Source organism: Purpureocillium lilacinum, assembly GCF_023168085.1.
Source record: "Purpureocillium lilacinum CBS 284.36 DNA, scaffold_5, whole genome shotgun sequence".
Taxonomy (NCBI): domain Eukaryota; kingdom Fungi; phylum Ascomycota; class Sordariomycetes; order Hypocreales; family Ophiocordycipitaceae; genus Purpureocillium; species Purpureocillium lilacinum.
The window spans coordinates 1,631,525-1,646,560 of record NW_027072115.1 but is presented as its reverse complement, the minus strand read 5'-3'; the positions used below and the strand labels follow the sequence as shown (position 1 = coordinate 1,646,560).

The following is a 15,036-nucleotide window of genomic DNA, read 5'->3' as shown; positions in this document are numbered from 1 at the left end:
TTCGCCCCCCTCGTTGTGTGGCTGGTGGGCAGATGGCGCAGTGGCGCACCTGTGCACTAGCCACGATTGCACTAGCGCGTTTGCACAGCGTGGAGGCTCGCCGACAAGGCTGCCACTGGCTCTGAAATTTATCATCGAACCTCAACGCAACGCGACAGTGGCGGACGAAAACCAGTTCCCCGACCGCGCACAACCGATTCACCAGAGCCGGTGCATACTGGAATAACGCCGCGCGTCCTTCCCACAGCTGGCAGTCACATGGTGATTTGACGGTCGGGCTCCCCGAGCTTTCGTCGAGAACGCCGACGTTCTCCCCTCCCCGTCGCCATCGCGAGACACCTCACAACACGCGAGCCAACATGTCGGACCCTCACCGCGATGTGTCGCAGTACAAGTACTCGGCCATGTCCAACCTGGTCCTCCAGGCGGACCGCCGGTTTGTCACGCGACGAACCGACGAGGCCACGGGTGACCCCGAGTCTCTGGCCGGCCGGCTGAGCATCAAGGACATGGGCGGCCGCGTCGCTCGTGACGAGGCCCCGAAGCAGAAGAAGCAGCCCGGTCTGCCGAACATCCAGAGGGGAAGCCTCCAAGAAGGCGAGGATGTCCTGCTACGAGAACAGAGAAAGCGCAAGGCCGACGCCGCGCAGCAGAGAGCAGGCCTACTGGGCGCCAGCGACGCCCTGATCGAGGGAATCACCTATCGGCCACGCACCCCGGCGACGCGAGCGACGTTCGACCTCATCCTCACGCTCGTGGCGAGCAACTTGGGTGACGTACCCCACGACGTGGTCCGTAGCGCAGCGGATGCAGTGCTCGAGTACCTCAAGGACGACGACATGAAGGATCTCGACAAGAAGAAGGAGATCGACGACATTCTGGGAGTGGCGCTCAGCTCGAAACAGTTCAATGAGCTGGTCAACCTCGGCAAGAAGATTACGGATTACGATGTGCAAGATGACGAGGATGTCGACATGGGCGAGGCGGAAGCCGACGCCGAGATCGACGAGCGCCAGGGTGTTGCCGTGACCTTCGATGACGAGGAAGACGATGACGCCATCGTCAACGAAGTCCACGATCAGTCATCCGAGGACGAGGCTACCGACGAAGACGAGAACGAAGGTGCCGATGGCGTAGACGTCGACGGTGCGGCTAGTGACAACGAGGCCGTCGACACCAGCGTGTCTCACTCGAAGAAGACGCACGAGGACACTCGATCAATACCGGCACGCGATATCGATGCGTTCTGGCTGCAGCGGCAAATAGGAGCCCTGTATCCCGACGCGCACGAGCAGACCGACAAGACGAAGGCGGCGCTCCGGATCTTGTCCGGCGAGCCAGACGAACCCGACGGCGAGGAGAAGACGCTTCGAGAAATCGAAAACGACCTGATGGAGCTCTTCGATTTCGAGCACCACGAGCTCGTGCAGAAGCTTGTCGAGAACAGAGAGAAAGTGTTCTGGCTCACGAAGCTGGCTCGGGCTGAAAACGCCGAGGATCGCGCCAAGGTCGAGAGAGAGATCGCTTCTGAGGGTCTGCAAAGGTTGTTGCACGAGCTCCGAGGCGAGGCCACCGCGGACGGCGACAAGCGGAAGATGAGCATCAAGATGGACATTGACGTGCCTGCGTCCGCGGTCGCCGAGGAAGCCAAGCCTGAACGGCCGGAAGGGTACCTCGTCGGTGGCCTGCAGCCCAAGAAGGTCATCAACCTGGAGAACCTGGTGTTTGACCAGGGCAACCACCTGATGACGAACCCCAAAGTCAGGCTCCCAGAGGGGTCTACTAAGCGCACTTTCAAAGGCTACGAGGAGATTCACGTCCCGCCGCCTAAGAAGCGAAACGAACCTGGCGACGTCCTGATCCCCATCACGGACATGCCTGAGTGGGCTCGAACCCCCTTCAGCACCGCTCAGTCACTCAACAAGATCCAGTCAAAGTGCTATCCGTCAGCATTCGAGGATGACGGCAACATGCTCATTTGCGCACCCACTGGCAGTGGCAAGACCAACGTCGCGATGCTCACCATCCTGCGAGAACTGGGCAAGAACCGCAACCCAGATACCGGCGATATTGATCTCGACGCGTTCAAGATTGTCTACATCGCCCCTTTGAAGGCGCTGGTGCAAGAGCAAGTCGGGAACTTCGGCAAGCGACTGGAACCGTACGGTGTCCGCGTCTCGGAGCTTACGGGCGACCGTCAACTCACCAAGCAACAAATTGCTGAGACGCAGATCATCGTGACGACACCCGAGAAGTGGGATGTCATCACCCGAAAGGCCAATGATCTGACATATACCAACCTCGTGCGGCTCGTCATAATCGATGAAATCCATCTCCTGCACGACGACCGTGGACCAGTTCTGGAGAGCATCGTCAGCAGGACGATCCGCAAGACGGAGCAGACCGGCGAGCCGGTTCGTCTCGTCGGCCTGTCTGCTACGCTCCCCAACTACCGCGACGTGGCCAGCTTCCTGCGAGTGGACATGAACAAGGGCCTGTTCCACTTTGACGGCTCATTCCGACCCTGCCCGCTGCGCCAGGAGTTTGTTGGTGTGACGGACCGCAAGGCCATCAAGCAGCTGAAGACGATGAACGACGTCACGTACAACAAGGTGTTGGAGCACGTGGGGACCAACAGAAACCAGATGCTCATTTTCGTGCACTCGCGCAAGGAGACGGCCAAGACGGCCAAGTACATTCGCGACAAGGCGCTTGAGATGGACACTATCAACCAGATCCTTCGGCACGACGCAGGCAGCCGGGAGGTCCTTAACGAGGCCGCTTCACAGGCAACGGACAAGGACCTGAAGGACATCCTGCCCTACGGTTTCGGTATCCATCACGCCGGAATGAACCGTATTGACAGGACGGATGTTGAGGACTTGTTTGCGCGCGGCGCCATTCAGGTCCTGGTATGCACGGCCACTCTGGCCTGGGGTGTGAACCTGCCAGCGCACACTGTGATCATCAAGGGGACTCAAGTCTATTCCCCGGAGAAGGGATCCTGGGTAGAGCTGAGCCCGCAAGACGTCCTCCAGATGCTGGGTCGTGCCGGTCGACCTCAATTCGATACCTACGGCGAGGGCATCATCATCACCACGCAGAGCGAAATCCAGTACTATCTGTCGCTCATGAATCAGCAACTCCCCATTGAAAGCCAGTTTGTCAGCAAGCTCGTCGACAACTTGAACGCCGAGATCGTTCTCGGTAACGTTCGCTCGCGGGACGAGGGCGTCGAATGGCTCGGCTACACCTACCTCTTCGTTCGAATGCTTCGATCTCCCGGCTTGTACCAAGTTGGCGCCGAATACGAGAACGACGATGCTCTCGAGCAGAAGCGTGTTGATCTGATCCATTCCGCCGCCATGGTGCTCAGGCAGTCGAGCCTGATCAAGTATGATGAGAAGACTGGCAAGCTTCAGTCAACCGAACTCGGCCGGATCGCCTCGCACTACTACATCACGCACGGGTCAATGAACACCTACAACACGCTGATCGAACCGTCCATCAGCAATATCGAACTCTTCCGCGTCTTTGCCCTGAGCGCCGAGTTCAAGTACATTCCCGTGCGGCAGGACGAGAAGTTGGAGCTTGCGAAGCTGCTCGGAAGAGTTCCCATACCAGTCAAGGAGAGCGTCGAGGAGCCCCATGCCAAGATCAACGTCCTGCTCCAGGCGTACATCTCCCGACTCAGGCTCGATGGCCTTGCCCTCATGGCGGACATGGTCTACGTCACCCAGAGTGCCGGACGTATTCTCAGAGCCATCTTCGAGATTGCTCTGAAGAAGGGCTGGGCGTCTGTCGCCAAGACGGCCCTGGATCTCTGCAAGATGGCCGAGAAGAGGATGTGGCCGACCATGTCTCCCCTGCGCCAGTTCCCCTCCTGCCCCCGAGAGGTCATCCAGAAGGCGGAGCGAATTGACGTCTCGTGGCAAAACTACTTCGACTTGGACCCGCCTCGCATGGGCGAGCTTCTGGGCATGCCCAAAGCCGGCCGAAGTGTCTGCGGGTTCGTGGCCAAGTTTCCCCGTGTCGAGGTTCAGGCCCAGGTCCAGCCGATGACGAGGTCGATGATCAGGATGGAGCTCAGTATCACCCCCAACTTTGAATGGGATGACAGCGTGCACGGCGCGGCTGAGAATTTCTGGATCATCGTTGAGGACTGCGACGGCGAAGAGATCTTGTACCACGACACGTTCCTCTTGCGAAAGGAGTATGCCGAAGGAGAAGCGACCGAGCACATTGTCGATTTCACGGTCCCTATCACCGACCCTATGCCACCCAACTATTTCGTGTCGGTCGTCTCCGACAGGTGGATGCACTCAGAGACGAGACTCGCGGTTCCCTTCCACAAGCTCATACTTCCGGAGAAGTTCCCGCCTCCCACGGAGCTCCTCGAGCTGCAGCCCCTCCCCGTGTCTACCCTCAAGGTTGCCAGCTATGTCGACTTGTACCCTGGCTGGAAGCAGTTCAACCGGATTCAGACGCAGACTTTCAACTCCCTGTACAAGGGTGACCAAAACGTCTTCGTCGGCGCCCCGACTGGCAGCGGCAAGACGGTCTGCGCCGAGTTTGCGCTGCTGCGCCACTGGACTCAAGGTGACGCCGGGCGAGCAGTATATATTGCGCCGTTCCAGGAGCTTGTGGACGCAAGACTTCAAGATTGGCAGAAGCGATTGGCACACTTGAATGGAGGCAAGGAAATCGTGAAGCTCACGGGTGACACGGCCACGGATCTCAAGATCCTCGAGAACGGCGACCTGATCCTGGCCACACCCACGCAATGGGACGTGCTGTCGCGGCAGTGGAAGCGCCGGAAGAATGTCCAGACGGTGCAGCTGTTCATCGCGGACGACATTCACCTGCTCGGTGGAGCCATGGGATACGTCTACGAGATCATTGTCTCTCGGATGCATTACATCCGAACGCAGACCGAACTGCCCATGAGAATCGTCGCCCTGAGCGTCTCTCTGGCCAACGCAAGGGACATCGGCGAGTGGATTGACGCCAAGAAGCACGACATCTACAACTTCAGCCCGCACGTCCGGCCCGTTCCTCTCGAGCTTCACGTGCAGTCCTTCTCCAACCCTCACTTCCCCTCGTTGATGCTGTCGATGGCCAAGCCTACGTATCTGGCCATCACCCAGATGTCGTCCGACAAGCCAGCAATGGTGTTTGTGCCCAGCCGAAAGCAGACCCGCGGCACCGCGAGGGACCTGTTGGCCGCCTGTGTTGCGGACGACGACGAGGACCGCTTTCTTCATGCGGAGGTTGAGCAGATGCGACCGCTACTCGAGCGGGTTCACGAGGAGGCTCTTGCCGAGGCGCTGTCTCACGGCATTGGCTACTACCACGAGGCCCTCAGCCAGAGCGACAAGCGTATTGTCAAGCACTTGTATGACAACGGCGCCATTCAGGTCCTGGTGGCGTCGAGAGACGTCTGCTGGGAGCTGACGAGCACTGCCCACCTCGTTGTTGTCATGGGCACTCAGTACTTTGAGGGCCGCGAGCATCGCTACGTCGACTACCCACTCAGCGAGGTGCTGCAGATGTTTGGGAAGTCTCTGCGGCCGTCCAAGGCCGGCAGCTCTCGTGGCGTCCTCATGGTTCCGCAGGTGAAGCGCGACTACTATCGCAAGTTCCTGAACGAGGCCCTGCCGGTGGAATCGCACCTACATAACTACCTGCACGACGCCTTCGTCACCGAGATCAGCACCAAGATGATCGAGTCGGGTGACGATGCCATCAACTGGACCACCTTCACCTACTTTTATCGCCGACTGCTCGCGAACCCCAGCTACTATAGCCTGACCAGCACGACGCACGAAGGCCTCAGCAACTACATGTCGGACCTTGTGGAAACGACTCTGCGGGAGCTGGCCGAGTCCAAGATCATCGACTATGACGAGGACGACGGCTCGGTCGCGCCGCAAAACGCCGCCATGATCGGTGCCTACTACAACATCTCGTACATCACGATGCAGACGTTCCTGCTGTCGCTGAGCGCTCGCACGAAGCTCAAGGGCATACTGGAGATCGTGACGTCGGCAACCGAGTTCGAGTCGGTGCAGGTCCGCCGTCACGAGAGCAGCCTCCTCCGACGCATCTACGACCGGGTGCCGGTGAAGATGTCCCAGGTGGAGCACGACTCGCCTCACTTCAAGGCTTTCGTCCTGCTGCAGGCACACTTTTCGAGGATGCAGCTTCCGATCGACCTCGCCAAGGACCAAGAGGTGCTCCTGTCGCGGGTACTGAGCCTCCTCAGCGCCGTGGTGGACATTCTCTCGTCCGACGGCCACCTCAACGCCATGAACGCCATGGAGCTGTCGCAGATGGTGGTGCAGGCCATGTGGGACCGGGACAGCCCTCTCAAGCAGATTCCTCACTTCACGCCCGAGGTTATCAAGGCGGCTGGGGAGTTTGGGTGGGTGCCGCCAGCTGATTGCTTTTGTGACCCCAAGAATGACGCGCTAATGTGCCAATGCAGAATCAAAGACATTTACGAGTTCATGGAGGCCATGGACCCCGACGAGAACCCCGATCACGGCAAGCTGGTGAAGCGGCTGGGCCTTACGCAGAGCCAGCTCGCGCAGGCTGCCAACTTTACCAACGACAAGTATCCAGACCTGGAGCTGGAGCACGAGGTCGTGGACGACGACGAGATCAGGGCCGGCGAGCCGGCATACCTGAACATCAAGATCGGGCGCAACGCGGACGAGGACGATGGCGACGTCGACACGACGGTGCACGCGCCGTTCTACCCGGCCAAGAAGATGGAGAACTGGTGGCTCGTCGTGGGAGACCAGAAGACGCGCAACCTGCTGGCCATCAAGCGCGTCACGATCGGGCGGGAGCTCAAGGTGCGGCTCGAATACACGGTGCCAACGGCTGGAGAGCACGCGCTCAAGCTGTACCTCATGAGCGACAGCTACGTGGGCGTGGACCAGGAGCGCGAGTTTACGGTGACGGCAGCCGAGGGCATGGACGTGGACGACGAGGACGACGAGGAAGACGAGGACGAGGAATAGTTAGAGGCAGGCGCTGTTTGGGTGGGATTTTGTCTGGCCGCCTGGCGTTGTGACTTTACAATCAATGTAGTATCATGCATGGTCTTTTGGGGGGGTATCTAGCAGACGTTGGGGGGGCACATTGCTCGAATAAGAAAGACGGCGACACCTTTTGTGGCCGAATGTTGTTACGCATGCGGACGCGGTGCAGAGGACGTGGGTCGGGGGAGTAGCAATCGGGAGGCGGCGTTGTTTACAGCATGCAAGGTCGTCGAGGTGTGAGTGGGCGGGGCGCGCGAGGCGGTCCGAGGCCAAAAAGGTGGCGCGCGCGATGCCTTTGATGATGGGTGGTCCAATGGCGGATTCTAGAGCTCAGCCCGGGCCAGCAGCGCAGCTCAGCGCAAGCTCGACGCGGCGCAGCTGCTGGTAAGCAAGAGAAAGGAAAGCTCTCCGCACGCAGGACGGGCCAGCTTCCAATGGCTGCTTGCTTGGCTGGCGCCCCCGGTCCACGTCGGCGCATCGCATCGGGCCATGGCGTCACGTGACTGACGGTGACGTTTGAAAGGAAAGGACTAACCTTAGACGCCCTGCCACCGCGCGCGCCTTCCTTGGCTGCTATTAGGTGGTAGGTACTCCGTACTCCTCCTCCTGCCTGCCACTGCCACTGCCACTGCCACTTCCGCTGCCGCTGCCACCTGCACTCCGTCTCCGCCAGCCAACCTCGCTCTCCCGCCCGTGTTTTTTCCCTTTCGTCACCCTCACCCACCCACACCCTCCACGTCTCGCTGCATCATCAAGACGCGGGCTTCGCCGGGCCTTTGCAACGCGCGCAATCCATCTTCACGACGCCAGCTGCCATCGCGCATCGCGCATCCGCGCCACCGTCCACTGCCTGCCACTGCACACGCGACCCGCAACGCGTCCCGGGCCCCCATTTCACCCCGAGCTACTAGTTGCCGTCGCCGTCGAGAGGTCGCGACTCGCCGCTGATTCCTGGTGCGACGTGTGCCGGCCAGCCCTCTCCAACCACCCGACGCACTCCCGTCACAAGCTTGCCTCGCCTCAACTGCGCGACGCACACCGCGCCCGCCCCCCGACATCCAAGGCCATACATATACAACGTCTCTCGCTGCGCAATGGCGGACAAGCCCACAGAGACCCACGATGGCGCCGCGCCCGTCGCGGCCAGCGAGCCTGCTCCCGCCCCGGAGCCGACCAAGACTGGCGAGCCTGAATTGAGCGCCAAGGAGGACGAGCCAAAGCCTGAGCCCCAGGGCGAGGGCGACCAGGCTGATGAGGGTAAGCTCGCACCCGTGCTTGCCTAGCACGACCGCGTTTCTCCGCCCGTTCACGTCGAGCCGGAGGCGCCCGCCTCGCCTGTGCTCGCCTGCCTTTTGCTTGCTCGCCAGGCACCCCCTCGCCGCGTCGCGACCACAATCGCTCAATTGGCCCCGACCGACTAGCAGGACCACCGCGCTAACGTACCGTGCCAACCAGAAGCAAAGAAGCCCGACGACGCGCAGAAATCTGCCGATGACGCGCCCGAGAAGTCCCAGCCCGAGCAGGACAAGCCTGCCGCCGACGCGGACGTTGAGATGAAAGACGCCGCCGAGGACGCGGCGCCCGAGGCTGAGGCTGAGGCGCCTGCGACGGAGGCCGCTGCCGAGACACCCGCGCCCAAGCCCAAGGGTGGCAATCGCCGCAAGTCAACTGCCGGCGAGTCCAAGGGCAAGGCCCTCAACAAGAAGGGATCAAAGGCGCGCCTCACCCACACCGACGCCAAGCCCGGTGACCATTTCTTGGTGAAGCTCAAGGGCTTTCCCGCCTGGCCCGCCGTCATCTGCGACGAGACGATGCTGCCCGCCGCCCTCCTCAACTCGCGTCCCGTCTCGGCCGCGCGCCCCGACGGCACCTATTCCGAGGCTTACGCCGACGGCGGCAAGCGAGTCCACGACAGAAGCTTCCCCGTCATGTACCTGTACACAAACGAATTGTAAGTCGCGCGACCCATGGTCTACCGCGTAGCCCATGATTGCTGACGCGCCGCGCAAGTGGCTGGGTCCAAAACACTGCCCTTTCCGAGCTCACCCCGGAGAAGGCCAAGGACTCCATCACCGACAAGATGCGCAAGGACCTGCGGTCCGCCATGGAGTTGGCTGCCGAGGACCACCCTATTGACTACTACAAGAACATTCTCACCAAGTTCCAGGAGGAGCAGATTGCTCAGGAGGAGGCCAGAAAGGAGGCCGCCGCGACGCCCAAGAAGTCCAAGAAGGGCAAGGGGAAGGGCAAGGCCGCCTCTGAGGACGAGGACGCCGAGATGGAGGACGTCGATGCCGCCCCCAAGTCGGCCAAGTCCAAGAAGCGAAAGGCCGAGGATGACACCGCCGTATGTGCACGCGCCCCGAGTGGTGCTCCCCGCGCCATTGCTGACATGAAATCTCCTCCTAGACCCCTCAGCGAACCGACTCCGTGAAGAAGCCCAAGATCAAGCTCAACACCACGTCGACGCCCAAGGCTGCAAATGGGGCCGCCACACCCAAGTCGGCCGGAGCGTCGGCAAGCAAGGCAGCCAAGCCCAAGGCCAAGAAGGCCAAGGAAGGCGCCGATAAAAAAGAAGCGCCCAAGGAGGCAAAGATGACTCCGGAGGAGCGTCACGCGCGCAAGGAGGTAAGTCAACGAGGCGGCCCTCGACCGCACTGCATCTGACCAGATGGCTGATTCCCTCTGCAGAAGGAGGTGCTGTACCTGCGCCACAAGCTCCAGCGGGGTCTCTTGACCCGCGAGCAGCAGCCCCGAGAGGACGAGATGAAGGCCATGTCCGACTTTATCACGATGCTCGAGAACTTTGTGGACTTGGAGGTGTCCATCATCCGCGCCACCAAGATCAACAAGGTTCTGAAGGCTATTCTGAAGCTCGACTCCATCCCGAAGGAGGAAGACTTCCAGTTCAAGAAGCGATCGCAGACGCTCTTGGATAAGTGGAACAAGCTGCTCGCCGGCGATGGATCGGCACCTGCTCCTGCCCCAACCAACGGCGTCAACGGCGGTGCGCAAGAGAAGAAGTCGGAGGCCAACGGGGTCAAGGAGGAGTCTGCCGAGGCAAAGAAGGCTGAGCCCGAGCAGGAGAAGACCTCTGAGCCCAAGCAATCCGAGGAAAAGGCTGTCAGCGATGCCGGCGCGGATAAGCCTGCCGCGGAGACGACAGATGAGAAGGGAGATAAGGAGGAGAAGCCTGCTGCCGAGACGGTAAGCAGCCATGACTGACACTGATGCGGCCGGTCTAGGGCTAACAATGGCTTCAGGCCCCTGCTTCGGAACCCGTTGCGGCAGAGAACTAGACTTGCGTGCCCACTACTTTACTGGCAAGACGCCTTTGGCGTCCTCGGTCTGCTCGGGATGCGACTGAGTCTCGACTCGGGGTGGTTACTCAGAAAATTTTCTACTGCGACAGGTCTCCTTGCGGCGTACAGGCATGGCTCTTTTGCTTTTGTTCTTTCGGTATCTATTTCCTTTCCGACCTTCGGCCACGGTGGCCTCGAGAGGCCCTTGAGCCGATGTATGAATAAGTCACCGATGGCGTTAGAGGAGGCAGGAGTGCCTCAACGCGCGCGGAGCAACGTGACTGCGGTTGTGGGCTCCGCCAGTCTTTGCACTACGATACACGGTGCGGGTGGGGGTGGTTCAGCAAGGAGGGAGCGCGAGTGAAGTGTCAAGGGACGGGCTGTCATCGGGACGGTTTAGGACGGGGCGGGCTGCAAAAGGCGTGACTCTTTGTTTGTGCTGCAAGGGAGAACTGCTCTATCTATCGGAGGAGATTGATTTGCACATGCGCGGGGGCCAGCTGCCGGCGGTGTCAAGCCGCACGTGTGCATTGGCCGGGCGAACTTCCAACCTAGCTGATGAATTTGATGAAGGAATACAAGTTCAGTGTTGATACTGTGCACGAGTCGGGTTGGACGGGTTTGTTGATTTGGTCTGTCTGGAGCGAGGAGTTGTAGGGTAAACGAATATCTGTGGCTTTGGCCACGTACTGTGCCCAACACTGTATCGAAACTGTGCTCTAAACGCGTCTTAATCCAACGTCGCGTCTCCAGACGTTAACCCGAGGAATCGCCAGCATCTTTTTCACCGCACCGCCTCCTCGCACAGCACGCCATGGTTCCGGATGAGCAATCGCGCGACACGTTTGCGCAAGAAGATCACCAAGTGAGTATTTTACGCGCATCACGGCAACAAAGCCCAGCCATTGACGCAGTCTCAGGTCGCGTACATCTTCGATCCGGACGATGACGAGACGCATCGGGAGCGCCCGTCCAAGCGGCGCAGAGTGACCAAGCAGGCCAAGAGAACGTCCGCAGCGAACGAAGCGGAACCGCTGTTCGTGCCGCTGCTCAATGGCAAGGAGAGCGCTGCGAGCGTGCGCCTGCGACAGAGGCTGTACGAGGAGAGCTGGGCGAAAGTCGACGCCCGGCTGCAGGTCCGTCTATACGGTGTGTCAGGCACGACGGCTGAGGATCAGGCTGACGAAGGGGGCACAGGGGATGCTGCGAGAGTCCAACTTGGCGACATTGGAGCAGGTGACTGCGTTTGTGGCGGCGGCAGGGTCCGAATGGTGAGAGCATGCCCGCCCGCGCTATGGTGTTGAGCTTCCCGACTGATGGCGCTGCAGCGACGATCAAATACCGGCCGCCTTCATCATAACTGGCCCGAACATTGCTTCTCAAGACCTGCTGTTCGAGCAGCTTTCGGAAACGCTGCAGCAGGCATCGGTGAGCAGGTTCGTGCGGCTGCGATCATCGGAGGCCGCCTCGCTCAAGGCGGCGCTCAAGAAGACCATCCGGGATGCGACGGCTAGCGCAGGGGGCGACGAGGACGACAGCCTGCAAGTTGGGACAGGCCAGGATGTACGGCGGAGATGAACCCCGCGAGTCGAACGGCAAGGGCTAATCATTGCACAGGGACGCAAGTATCTCGATTACGACCTGGAGGCACTGGAGGCGTCAATCAGGTCGCAGGCGTGCGAGCACGTATACGTGTCTTTTCAGGACAGTGAGAGCTTCGACAGCGGCCTCATCTCTGATTTGGTCACCCTGTTTCAGTAAGCACGGCGGCCGCACCATTCAGGCTCTCTCGTGGGGGAGCATCTGCTGACTTGTCGCAGCTCGTGGCGCCCTCGGATTCCGTTCACGTTGCTCTTCGGCATCGCCACCTCTGTCGAGCTCCTCCAGGCCCGCCTCCTCAAGTCGGCATGCCGGCTCGTGTACGGCGCGCAGTTCGACTGCGTCCAGACGGAGGCGATTCTCGAGACCCTGTTCAGGGGCGCCGTGGCGGCATGCGATGTGCCGCTGCGGCTGGGGGCGCCACTGCTCCGGGGCATGCTCGATCGGCAGCACGACCAGATAGCCGGCGTCCAGGCATTCATCAGCTCGCTCAAGGTGAGCACCAGGCACCGACACACGTGGCGTCGTCTGCGCGCGCAGCTAACCACGAGTAGTACGCGTACATGTGTCACTTTTACGCCAATCCTCTGTCCATTTCCATATCACCCGACGCACCCCAGGCGGGTGCCGTCCAGCCCGAACACATCAACGCGCTGCGAACCCTGCCGTCGTTTCGCAGCCATGTGGAGCGGGCGGTAGAGCTTGGCGACGAGGGCTCGCTGAGGCATGCGAGGTCGCTGATCGAGGACGACGAGTACCTGCTTGCCAGGCTCCGAGACAGCAACGAGGATCGGCAGCGCTGGGTCGAGCGCCTCCTGCGTGCGCTGCTGGTCCTCGAGGCGGCAGGCGCGCAGCGCGGCGTATTCTCGCGGGCGTACGTGAACGCCATGGCAGACGGCGTCGACACATCAGAGCAGTCCGGGGTGGTAGACAGTATCCGACGGATGAGCGTCGAGGAGCTGTCCACCCTGCTGGTGCGCATCTCAAGCCTCCTCACCGAGGGTGATCCGCGCCTAAACCTCGCGCCCGCATCAGACGACGCCGACTCGCAGCTGCAGCTCGCCCTTAAAGACCACGCCGCCGAACTGGAAACGCTCAGGGAGACGGCCCAAAGTCAAGGGTTCACGCTGCGAAGCAAGTACAGCGGACAAAGCAAGGTGATGCGAACGACGGTCATCGCGCAGCGCGTGCAGCTGAGCCAGGACTCGGCGGCCCTCCGCGACGAGGACAAGCGCCTGACGGAGATTGTCGACGACGTGGCCCGGCTGGTGGCCACGCACTTTGGAGTAACCGGGCCCGGCGACGTGCTCTTCTCCGAGGGCTGGACGTACGAGTCGAGGTCGCCCGCGCGCGAGGTCTTTGTGCCCCGGCCGCGCGCCGCCTTTGAGCGCAGCCTCGGCCGGCCGCACGACTACCTGGGGTGCTCGTGCTGCGCGCCGGGCGGCGAGGGCGGCGGCGTCCAGGCCACGCTGCCGGCGACGGCGGTCCTCTACAAGCTGTACCTGGAGACGGGCAGCCTGATCAACGTGGCGGACCTGTGGGCGGCGTTTGACGCCCTCCTCGCGAGTCGCGGCGGCGCTGACGACAAGGAAGCGGTAGCCGGGAACGATGACGATGAGGTCGAGCCCGACGCCGAGGCCGCGGGCGAGCGCGAGCGGCTCGTCATGTTTTATCGAGGACTCGCGGAGCTGCGCGCCCTGGGGTACGTCAAGGGGAGCAAGAAGAAGCCGGACCATGTCGCCAAGGTCAAGTGGCTGTAGTAGCGAGGCACTGCACGGGGAAATTTACAATACAGTACTGTGTATTGTAATACGTAGGAAGATACTGTAAGATGCGCAGAGCGAAGTAGAGCAGAGCATGCTTCACAACCACGATCCATACATTATGACACGTACTGTACATACGTACATACCGTGCATGCTCGTTTCACGTCTATCTGCGCAACGTCGAAAATGTACATACGTGAGATTCTCAGACGGACCGTACCTCGCACGAGTGTCCAAAAACAGCCGTCTCACGCGTGGCAGTCCTCCCCCCGGACCCTCCTCTCCCGTTGGTTCTGACGTCTGACGGCTGAGGGGGCACGGCGTGTCTCGGGGGGGCGGGCAAAGGCGCGCGCGCGTGGGTGCCGCCGGCCAGAGGCCGGAAGTCGGGCCGCCAACGGGACGACATGACGGAGGAGCGGCCCCTGGGACTCTGGAGCGGGAGCAGGGACTCGCCCCGAGCCATCACGCGGAGCAAGGAATAAACAACAATAACGACAAGGCGGCAAGCGGCCCTCGTTCCTCCCCGCGGCAGCCCACGCGGATTGATTCCCGTCACACACACAGGCGAGCCACCCCAGTGATATTGCTGTGTACTACTTCGTGGATGACGGACCAAAAACAGGCAGCGCGAGGCGGCATGGCAGGGCCGGGCGGCACGGGCGGACGTCATGTACAAAGGATGATGTACATGTGTGCGACCCATCTGTCGGACGTGCCGTTCGGTCATGTGCCTGCTCACTCACTCAAAACTCACTCACTCACTGGCCCGGACGTGAGCAGGAGGCGAGATGACGGACGGACGCAGCGAGACATTAGGGATGAGACATCACGACACACACAGCCCACCAGCATCGTCACCACCACCACCACTGGCAGCATAATCAGCGCGTCGTTTCTTCGGCTTGGCCCCCGCTCCCCCCTCCACTCTCGTCGGTGAGGCGGGTTTCACCAGCTCGGAATGGGAGCGCGGGAGAGGGACGGACGGACGGACGGGGCGGGCATGAAGACGGGCGGGCCGTGGCTGGCGCCGGCCGCGGAGGGGCTGAGAGGGCACGAGGTGCACGGTTTGATGAGAAGGATCGCGGGGCGTCATGGTGATGATGATGGTTGACGAGGTGCGTGCGTGATGTTTGGACCACGTCCCCGGCAAAGCCAGCAAGGCATGGACGGGGGTAGGAAGCCGCGGGCGTCATATTGATTTTTCTCGTTATCAGAGCGAATACGTATGCGCATGCACAAGGACGTTGGCTCCGACAAGAGGCAGCATCGGCTCACCGACCTTGGCCGGGGGTGGGCTGCCAGACTCCTGCCGGGCCCAAT

General features: G+C 61.2%; 3 protein-coding genes across 3 annotated transcripts; all 3 read left to right on the top strand.

The window, feature by feature from the left end:
* Positions 1-359: 359 nt before the first annotated feature.
* Positions 360-7,028, top strand: PLICBS_007089 (DEIH-box ATPase; the record flags this gene model as incomplete). Its single annotated transcript, XM_065601111.1, has 1 exon — positions 360-7,028. One exon carries the CDS (start codon positions 360-362, stop codon positions 7,026-7,028), a length of 6,669 nt encoding a protein of 2,222 aa, XP_065457183.1.
* A 1,115-nt stretch (positions 7,029-8,143) lies between these two features.
* Positions 8,144-10,348, top strand: PLICBS_007088 (uncharacterized protein; the record flags this gene model as incomplete). Its single annotated transcript, XM_018320485.2, has 6 exons — positions 8,144-8,306; positions 8,505-9,000; positions 9,060-9,396; positions 9,459-9,677; positions 9,741-10,256; positions 10,313-10,348. The coding sequence occupies 6 exons, from the start codon at positions 8,144-8,146 to the stop codon at positions 10,346-10,348; spliced, it is 1,767 nt and encodes a 588-aa protein (XP_018180382.2).
* Positions 10,349-11,165: 817 nt separating this feature from the next.
* PLICBS_007087 (uncharacterized protein) lies at positions 11,166-13,710 on the top strand (the record flags this gene model as incomplete). Its single annotated transcript, XM_018320484.2, has 7 exons — positions 11,166-11,216; positions 11,272-11,487; positions 11,549-11,622; positions 11,680-11,914; positions 11,969-12,108; positions 12,172-12,445; positions 12,505-13,710. 7 exons carry the CDS (start codon positions 11,166-11,168, stop codon positions 13,708-13,710), a joined length of 2,196 nt encoding a protein of 731 aa, XP_018180381.2.
* Between the last annotated feature and the right edge of the window lie 1,326 nt (positions 13,711-15,036).